General features: G+C 48.3%; 1 protein-coding gene across 1 annotated transcript; it reads left to right on the top strand.

Moving 5' to 3' along the window:
• The first annotated feature begins 4,868 nt into the window (after positions 1-4,868).
• LOC105035416 (anthocyanidin-3-O-glucoside rhamnosyltransferase-like) lies at positions 4,869-6,540 on the top strand. The gene has a single exon (XM_010910964.3). It carries the CDS (start codon positions 4,869-4,871, stop codon positions 6,294-6,296), a length of 1,428 nt encoding a protein of 475 aa, XP_010909266.1. The 3' UTR covers positions 6,297-6,540.
• The last annotated feature ends 2,946 nt before the right edge of the window (positions 6,541-9,486 follow it).

Below are 9,486 nucleotides of genomic sequence, written 5' to 3'. Positions count from 1 at the left end.
GGGCTGCTCCTCCCTTCTTGGCGGTTCAGATTACGGCTGGGCCCTTGGCCGATCTCCTCTACCCTCAGGCCGGCGTCGGATGAACCTGTCGAGTCGACCTCGCCGAATGAGCTCCTCGATCTCGTCTCGGAGCTGGATGCACTCCTCCGCGTCGTGGCCGTGGTCACGGTGGTAGAGGCAGAACTTGTTGGGATTGCACTTCCCGGGGTGTGTGCGCATCCTCTCCGGCCTAGGGAGCTGCTCCCTGACCTCCATCAATACCTGGGTCTTCGAGGCATTGAGGGGGGCGTAGCTGCGGAACCTTCTCGATTGAGAACCCCACCGAACCCCGCGATCCGAACTTCTCTGCCTGTGCACCCGGGGTGGAGTATGGGCACGCTTGTGCCCAGGAGGGGATCAAGAATGCGGTCGAGCTTCTCTCGACCTCTTTTCGATTGCGGGCTTACTCGAGTCTCCTTCCTGCCGCTCCCTCGCTGTCTCTTCATCCTTCATTTTGAAGGCTTCTTCCGCTCGGGCGTATCCTTTAGCCCGAGCCAACAAATCAGCAAAATCTCTGAGATACTTCTTCTCCAGGGAGAACAAAAGGTCATTCTTCTGAAGGCCACCCTTCAGAGCAGCCATTGCGACTGATTGGTCCAAGTTTCGGACCTCCAGCGCCGCGACGTTGAAACGGTTGATGTAGGCCCGAATGGACTCCCCTTCCCTCTGCTTGATATTGATGAGGGACTCCGAACCCTTCCGGGGGCACCGACTGCTGACAAAATGGGCCACAAATTGGTGGCTCATTTGATCGAAGGAAAAGATGGTACCCGATTTCAGAGCCGAGTACCAGTTTCTCGCCACTCCCTTCAAGGTGGATGGGAAGGCCCGGCATAGAATGGCGTCGGGAGTGCCGTGAAGCAGCATCATCGTCCGGAAGGCTTCCAGATGATCCATCGGGTCTGAAGTCCCATCATAGCTTTCGAACTGGGGGAGCTTGAAGTTTGGCAGGATCGGTTCCTGCATGATCATTTGAGAGAAGGGAGGGTCAGTACAAATATCCTCACCATAAGCGGGGGGAGCATGGCGGAGTTTTTTGATCCGCCAGTTCATCTCTTGGAGTCTCCGGTTCAGGAAATCCTCCCGACTTCGAGTCTCGAGGGTCCTCTGGCAAAATGGAGGCAGGAAACTTCCAGGGGTGGAGTCGTGGTCCGATTGAGGGCTCTCCACCCTCGGGTTCGCTTTTCCAGGGAGGACGGGGTGGCTGGCCCAAGTGGCCCGCCCTGTCGTCGGGTTCTGGTGTTCCGGAGATACCCTTTCCAGGCGTACTGATGCCTGCGGCTGTTGCCGCTGCATAGCCTGCACAGCTTCTGTGAGGCCTCTGACCTGCTGTGCCAGCAGGTCAAACTGCTCCACACCGACCGCCGTCATCGGAGGAGGAGGAGGAGGTTGAGAAACAGGAGGGGAGGTCGGAGCCTGAGATCGGGCCGCTGAGGTCGTGGACCGTCGCGTGGATGCCTTGCGGGGAGGCATCGAGCAAGGACCAAGTGGAGAAAGGAGGAGTGGGTGCCGGAGAAGATGACCGGAGGCGGTCCCGTTGAGCGCTCCTTTAAGAACAAGGATGCTGCGAAGACACAGCCCCTTCCTCTAGCGCCAATCCTGTTGGTGCAAAAATCCGCTTGCACCGGAGAAGCTGGAGTTGAGGGAGTCACGGTCGCCGTCGGGACCTGCAAAAGAAGTCTAAACCGGAGGTGGGGTTACTCTGGCAAAACCCTCCGACGCTCAAGTCAGTTCTCTGCCTCAACAAGAATGGAGTGCTCGAACGGAAATTTTAGCAGAGTTTTTAGATAAAAATGAGAGCCTATATAATAACGTATCTAGGGTCCCCCTTTTATAGGCGGGAGGAGCAACAGACTGATAGCAGTGTCTGTAACTGTCTGGTAGTGGGCCGCCCATAGTCATGAGGGATTTGTTGCGAAGAGTAGTGGAGTAGACCCGTGGCTATCACCGAAGCGCGCCACGTGGAGTCTGCCGCAGGGAGCGGAGCGGTGTCCGTTGTCGCGACTTGCCAGAGGATGGAAGAATCGCGCGGTATCCATCGCAGGAAGTGGAGCAGGATCGTGGGCATCATAGAGGTCTGTCAGGGAATAATGGAGCCACATGGAATCCGTCGCAGGAAGTAGAGCAGGATCGTGGCCGTTGCTGCGTCGCGCTAGGGAGCGCAGACCTGTCGGCTGAAGTTCGGCTGGAGTGTCTGGCGGAGAGGGGTGGTTAGCTATCCATTTGAGAGGAGCCCAGAGTCCGGCTCCCGTAAGAGTCCGGACGAAGTCTTCCTTTAGCCGAAGTCGGAGACGAGGCTCGGCTCCCGTAGGGGTCCGGGCGGAGTCTTCCTTGGAGTGGCGGACGGAGCCCAGCTCCCGTAGGAGTCCGGGCGGAGTCTTCCTGCGATTGAAGTTAGGTGCGAAGTCCGGCTCCCGTAGGAGTCCGGACGGAGCTTACCGGCAGTTGAAGTTGGCGGCGGAGCTCGGCTCCCGTAGGAGTCCGGGCAGAGTCCTCCTTGCGGTTGAAGTCGTTGACGGAGCTTGGCTCCCGTAGGAGTCCGGGCGGAGTCCTCCTGCAGTTAAAGTCAGGTGCGAAGTCCGGCTCCCGTAGGAGTCCGGACGGAGCTTACCGGCAGTTGAAGTTGGTGACGGAGCCCGGCTCCCGTAGGAGTCCGGGCGGAGTCCTCCTTGCGGTTGAAGTCGTGGACGGAGTCCGGCTCCCGTAGGAGCCCGGGCGGAGTCCTCCTGCAGTTAAAGTCAGGTGCGAAGTCCGGCTCCCGTAGGAGTCCGGACGGAGCTTACCGGCAGTTGAAGTTGGCAGTGGAGCCTGACTCCCGTAGGAATCCGGGCGGAGTCCTCCTTGCGGTTGAAGTCGTGGACGGAGCCCGGCTCCCGTAGGAGCCCGGGCGGAGTCCTCCTACAGTTAAAGTCAGGTGCGAAGTCCGGCTCCCGTAGGAGTCCGGACGGAGCTTACCGGCAGTTGAAGTTGGCGGCGGAGCCCGACTCCCGTAGGAGTCCGGACGGAGTCCGGACGGAGTCCTCCTTGCGGTTGAAGTCGTGGACGGAGCCCGACTCCCGTAGGAGTCCGGGCGGAGTCCTCCTGCAGTTAAAGTCAGGTGCGAAGTCCGGCTCCTGCAGGAGTCCGGACGGAGCTTACCGGCAGTTGAAGTTGGCGACGGAGCCCGGCTCCCGTAGGAGTCCGGGCGGAGTCCTCCTTGCGGTTGAGGTCGTGGACGGAGCCCGGCTCCCGTAGGAGTCCGGGCGGAGTCCTCCTACAGTTAAAGTCAGGTGCGAAGTCCGGCTCCTGTAGGAGTCCGGACGGAGTCCTCCTTGCGGTTGAAGTCGTGGACGGAGCCCGGCTCCCGTAGGAGCCCGGGCGGAGTCCTCCTGCAGTTAAAGTCAGATGTGAAGTCCGGCTCCCGTAGGAGTCCGGACGGAGCTTACCGGCAGTTGAAGTTGGCGGCAGAGCCCGGCTCCCGTAGGAATCCGGACGGATTCCTCCTTGCGGTTGAAGTCGTGGACGGAGCCCGGCTCCCGTAGGAGTCAGGACGGAGTCCCCTCGGGGTTGTTGACGGAGCCCGCAAGGGTTAATCCCGCTGAGAACTTCGGCTGTGGGTATTTTATACCCAACAGTATTAAAGCTCTTCGATCTGATCGAGGAAGAGAATACTTGTCTAGTGAGTTCTTCGATTATTTAAAAGAAAATGAAATACTCTCTTAATGGATACCTCCTTATACTCCATAATTAAATAAAATTATGGAAAGGAAGAATCGCACCTTATTAGATATGGTGCGGTCCATGATGTGTTTCATGGATCTTCCGATATCTTTCTGGGATATACTCTTGAGACCGTAGTGTATGTCTTAAATAAAGTACCTTCTAAATCTTTTTTAGCACTCTAGATGAAATGAAAAGAGAAAAATCTAATCTTAAGCATCTTAAGATTTGGGGTTGCTCGGCTTATGTGAAAAATGTTGATTGATATAAGCTAGATGCTAGATCAAAAAAATACATGTTTGTAGGTTACCCCAAGGAGAGTATAGGATACTACTTCTACCACCTACTCAATAAAAGGTGTTCGTTGATGGGCATGCCATTTTCTTAGAGAAAGAGTTTATCCAAGAAGGTAGTGGGAGGTCTGTTGAACTTGTAAAAGTTTAGAGTATAGGCGGTGAGGGGAGGCCATCATGGGCAGCCGTCAGGGAGGGTAGGGGGAGCCGTCATGAGTGAGGAGGGGTAGGGGGCCGTCACGGACAATCGTCGAGGAGAGGAAGAGGGGTTTCGGGTGCTGGGGAGGGGAGAGGGGCCATCGCATCGCAGGCCGATGAGGGGAGGCCGTTGTAGGCAGTCCCCGGAGAGACGATGGTGGGCCAAGGAGGGGAAGATAGGGTTCGGGTGTGGCATCTGCTAGGAGTCTTCTTTATTTTATTTTATTTTATTTTTTTTTTGCCTGATGGGGTTTGAGGTTTGAAAGAGTATTTTAGTATTATTTAAAATCATCTTGCGCCAAAATTATTAAGTCATGATAAATAAGGATCGAAAGTTATAGTTTTCATCAACAGAAAGTTTTTATTGCAGCGATGTCAATTGAGAAATCGATAATTAAATATCCGTAAAAAGTTTCTTCACAATTGGTTCCCGCGACGTTACCATAGCTTAGGTGGAGAACGCTCTATCTCAGAAATGTTGTATAAATTATAGAGGTTCGTTATATTCACGGAGTTCGTGTTTTAATTAGAAGGATCACATTTCTCTTCTGCTTTCATCCACCTTTCACGTGCAAACCATGAATGCATCAAACAATAAAAGCCTTTGTATGCCAGCACCAAAAGAGCATCCAAACAGCCATGGCGAGCACTGCAACCAACAGCCCTCTCCATGTGCTGCTTTTCCCCTGGCCAGCCTTTGGCCACATCGGCCCCTTCCTCCAGCTAGCCTGCAAGCTCTCCACCACCGGCGGTGCCGCCATCCGGATCAGCTTTCTCTCCATCGCCGGCAACATTCCCCGCATCGCCACCCTCCTCCCCTCCGACCATTCGATCTCTATCATCCCTCTCGACCTCCCTCGGGTTCCCGGCCTCACTGACGACGCCACTAGCACTGCCGACATGACCCCTGCTGCTGCCGAGCTCCTTAAGCTCGCCGTCGACCTCACCAAGCCCCAGGTAGAGTCTCTACTCCGCCACCTCCGGCCCCACTTTGTCTTCTTTGACTTCGCAATGCAGTGGCTCCCCTCCCTTGCCCACTCCCTCGGCATCAAGTCCCTCCACTTCTCTATCTTCGCTACCATCTGCACGGCGTACAACATCGTCCCCTCCCGCCGCCTCCACGGCCCCAACCCCTCCGTCGACGACCTGAAGAACCCTCCTGACGGCTTCCCCTCCACCTCCTCGGTCAGCACCATCCCGTCCTACCAAGCGACCGACTTGCTGTACCTTTTCAAGAGGTTCCACAATGGTCCTTGTGTTTACGACCGTGTGGTCGCCTGCTTGGAGGGCTGCACCGCGGTTGTCGCCAAAACATGCATGGAGCTTGAAGGCCAGTACATCGACTACGTTGACTCCCAGTTCCAGAAACCCTTCCTCCTCGCCGGTCCGCTTGTACCCGAGCCACCCTCGGGGAAGCTAGAAGAACGGTGGGCAAGATGGCTGGATGGTTTCTCAGAGGAATCTGTAGTGTTTTGCTCCTTTGGGAGTGAGACATTCTTAAGCGATGAGGGAGTGAAGGAGTTGGTGTTAGGTCTGGAGATGACTGGGCTACCATTCTTTGTGGTGCTGAACTTTCCCAAGGATAGTGAAGGAAGAGAAGAGGGGGAGGAGGAGTTGAGGAGGAAGCTGCCGGAGGGGTTCGGGGAGAGGGTAAAAGGGAGAGGAGTGTTGCATACTGGGTGGGTGCAGCAGCAACACATTTTAAGGCACAAGAGTGTCGGGTGCTTCGTGTGTCATGCGGGGCTGAGCTCGGTGATAGAGGGGGTGGTGGCAGGGTGCCAGCTGGTGATGCTGCCACAGAAAGGGGATCAGTACTTGAATGCAGCATTGTTTGCCAGAGATTTAGAGATAGGGGTGGAGGTAGAGAGGAGAGAGGAGGATGGGGTGTTCGGAAGGGAGGGATTGTGTAAGGCTGTGAGGAAGGTGATGACGGAGGCTGGAGAGGAGAGTGGAAGGAGGGTGAGAGCGAATCATAGGAAATTGAAGGACTTCTTGATGGATAAGGAGGTGCAGGCGAAATTTATGCGGGACTTTTTGGGGAACTTGAAGGAGTTGGCCATCACGTAGCTTTTTAGTGTGAAGTGGTTCACGGTGGGTGGTGGTCGGGGCATTAGTTTATGTGAAATTATAAAAATGCTTTAGTGAGGCTCAAATATGTTCACTACCAAAAAAAAATCGCGCAGCTGTTATGTTGTATCATTGTTGTCTACAAAACTTTGTATTTGTACTAGCTAAGAACTCCAAGCGATGCATGGGCTAGAAACCTTCTAAAATCAAAATGTACCATAAGTGATGAAATCATGTCCATTCATTAAATAGCACTCAATTATTCAACAAATTCAATTCCTCTTGTAACTCTTTTAATATATTAATGAGAAAATATCTTACTTCATTTTATATTAAAAATTTTTTAAAAAAATCTCTTCCAAAAATAATATAATTTTTTGATAGGAGGAAATAACACAGGCTTTTGCTGGAGGGGAAAAAAAAAAGGAAAAAAAGCTTTCCACATCTTCCCCCACATGTACATCTCCCTATTGATTGATTTTATTTTTGATTAATCAAGGACTCAGTAGAGCACTTGCTGCTGGCATCTGTCCGAGATCTTTCCAAAAATCATCCTTCAAACTCCACTATGCTCCCTCAACTCCTTCAATGGCATCTCCCTCCACTGGACCTTTTGTGCCATCGAGAACCCCTCCTCCTCCTTTCCCCACTGCTTTCCCTCTGAACACCACTTCCTCAAGCTCTCTTTCGACCTCCGCCATCCAGATATCGTTCGTTGTCATTATATTTCCTACATCATCGATGAGGCCACCCGCCTCTATCTCAAATTTGTGAGCACTGTGCCAACCTCCTCAAGTACAATGTAAACAACCTGGAGCTAGCCGTCGTGAACTCCAACTCTCACCTCCTCTGTCTCCTCATCTCCACCATGCCCAATCTCGACCTCTTCGACTACAATCGGAAGAAAATCACCTCCAAACCCAAACCTTCCTTTTTCTTACACGTGGTAGACAAAGCATTGTTTTGTTTATACATGGAGGCCCTACCAATGCAGATGCCACCAGTGGGGCGGCGATGGTGGTGAGGGATAAGGAGAACCCTGTGGAGATGCCTCCGCTGCTGGAGCTTTGTTTTTTTTATATGTGGAGGCTCAGCCAATGCAGAGGCCATCGACGAGGCAAGGGGCGGCAATGGTGGCGGGAGACGAGGAGAACCTTGCGGTGCCGTCAAAACTCAGAAGGGAGCGCTGCCAAGCCGACCCATAGATTTCTTTGGATTTATTTGTTTTTGCTGAAGCTACGAGAAAATGGAAGGTGGAGAAAAAGAAAAAGGTGGATCACGCTCCTGGGCAACACTTCTTCACATAAAGAAACCGTATTTTTAGCCACGCATCATGCAATTTTTTAGCCATGTATCAAATGGAGACACTTCAATGCGGTTGCTCTGTTTTAATATATATATATATATATATATATATATATATATATATATATATATATATATATATATATATATATATTTGTGTGTGATTTTGAATTATGATTGCCATGTCCCAAATTTGAAATATAATGTGGCCACGCTATTGGGGATATGGTCCACAAAAATACAAAGCCGACAATTATGACATACATACAAACAAATCCATTTAAAAAATATATATATAACAAAGGGATCCAAATCTTTTGTTGACTAAATAAATAAATAAATATTTATTTAGAGCACCTAATCCAAATTTAAATACCAAAATCCATAATCTTAAAATTCATAATGTCAGACCACAAATTCATAATCAATTTAAGAACTAAAATGCCTACTATTGAATCTCTAAGCTTGTCGATACAAATTTCAAACTTGAACCATTCTTCATTCTTAGTAATCCTATTTGTTTGAAAAAAGACAATAAAAAGAGATATAAACTATGTGGCTCAATAAGTAAACATTACATTATCGATCTTATTGGATCAAGCATAAGTGTTATCATAAATCGATATGTTATTTAGAAAAAATAACTATCATTATAGAATAAAATATTTCATAGTAGACTATGGTAAAACAAGTGATAACCAATCATATGCACATAAATCATGAAGATTTTATAAATATAGTTTCAAATATATAACATAAAGAAGATCATAAATCATAAGCCATTTAATCAATTCCTAATGCAAAACATTGCTCACAATATTCAATGTCGTAGTCATTTTGTACCTAAGATAAGGTCATCATCCTAATCAATAAATATTATATTTTGTATTCATTACCAAATTTATATGTATTGACAGAAGATTATTTTTGTTAGATGTTAGCTCACAAAGCATCGATTATTTTCTTATAACATATTTTCTTAAATCATACATTAGGAAAACATACTACATTAATTTATTGAAACAATGATATTATTTTAGCAACATTATATATATATATATATATATATATATATATATATATATATATATATATATATATATATATATATATATATATATATATATATATATATATATATATATATATATATATATATATATATATATAATGTTGCTAATTTGAAAATTTTTCAGCATTTTATTATTTTTTATCAGAATTGATGTTTTGGTACCGTTAAGATAAGAAATTTAGTAAATATATATTTGTTTTAGCAGTGTAGACTAGATTACATTGTTGTTACAGGTTTTCTTTGTTTTCTATTATTAAAAGCATGCACCAGTATGATTTGAGGTGGAACTTAGCTAAAGTTTGATTTCACATAGGATTAAACTGATGAACTCACGGATTTTACTCGTATGAGAAAAGAGAGATGAAAACATATCTTACTGTCACCTAAAATTTCGAAGCCACATTCAAAGGTCAATCCTCCCTTTGGTTGAAGGTCAATCTACAATCAGTAAATGGAAGTCTGCACCACCTCATATTCTGATCAATCGACAAATGAGAAGTTGGCTCCTCCTTCCCTAGTTGATGAGCAAACACCTCCCATCTACCTCCTCCTTTACTGTCTCATGCTTGCCACCCTATTAACAAAAGAAGGTATTTCAGTCGCCATGTATTGCACTCCTTCATCGCCTAACGCCCACCTACATCACCTCAAAAACTGACCAATTAGCAAGGTGAATGCTGTTGAAAGAAGATTGAAAGGATTTTGCATCAACGACCACACTCCTCATCATGAGTTTATCTCTCTATATGTATGCTGCATCAATTTAGTTTTTTTTGTGAATTCTCTTCCAAATTCGATAGGGTTAGCTGGAGA

This window comes from Elaeis guineensis, chromosome 9 (genome assembly GCF_000442705.2).
Source record: "Elaeis guineensis isolate ETL-2024a chromosome 9, EG11, whole genome shotgun sequence".
Classification (NCBI taxonomy): domain Eukaryota; kingdom Viridiplantae; phylum Streptophyta; class Magnoliopsida; order Arecales; family Arecaceae; genus Elaeis; species Elaeis guineensis.
This window is presented reverse-complemented; position numbering and strand designations above follow the sequence as displayed.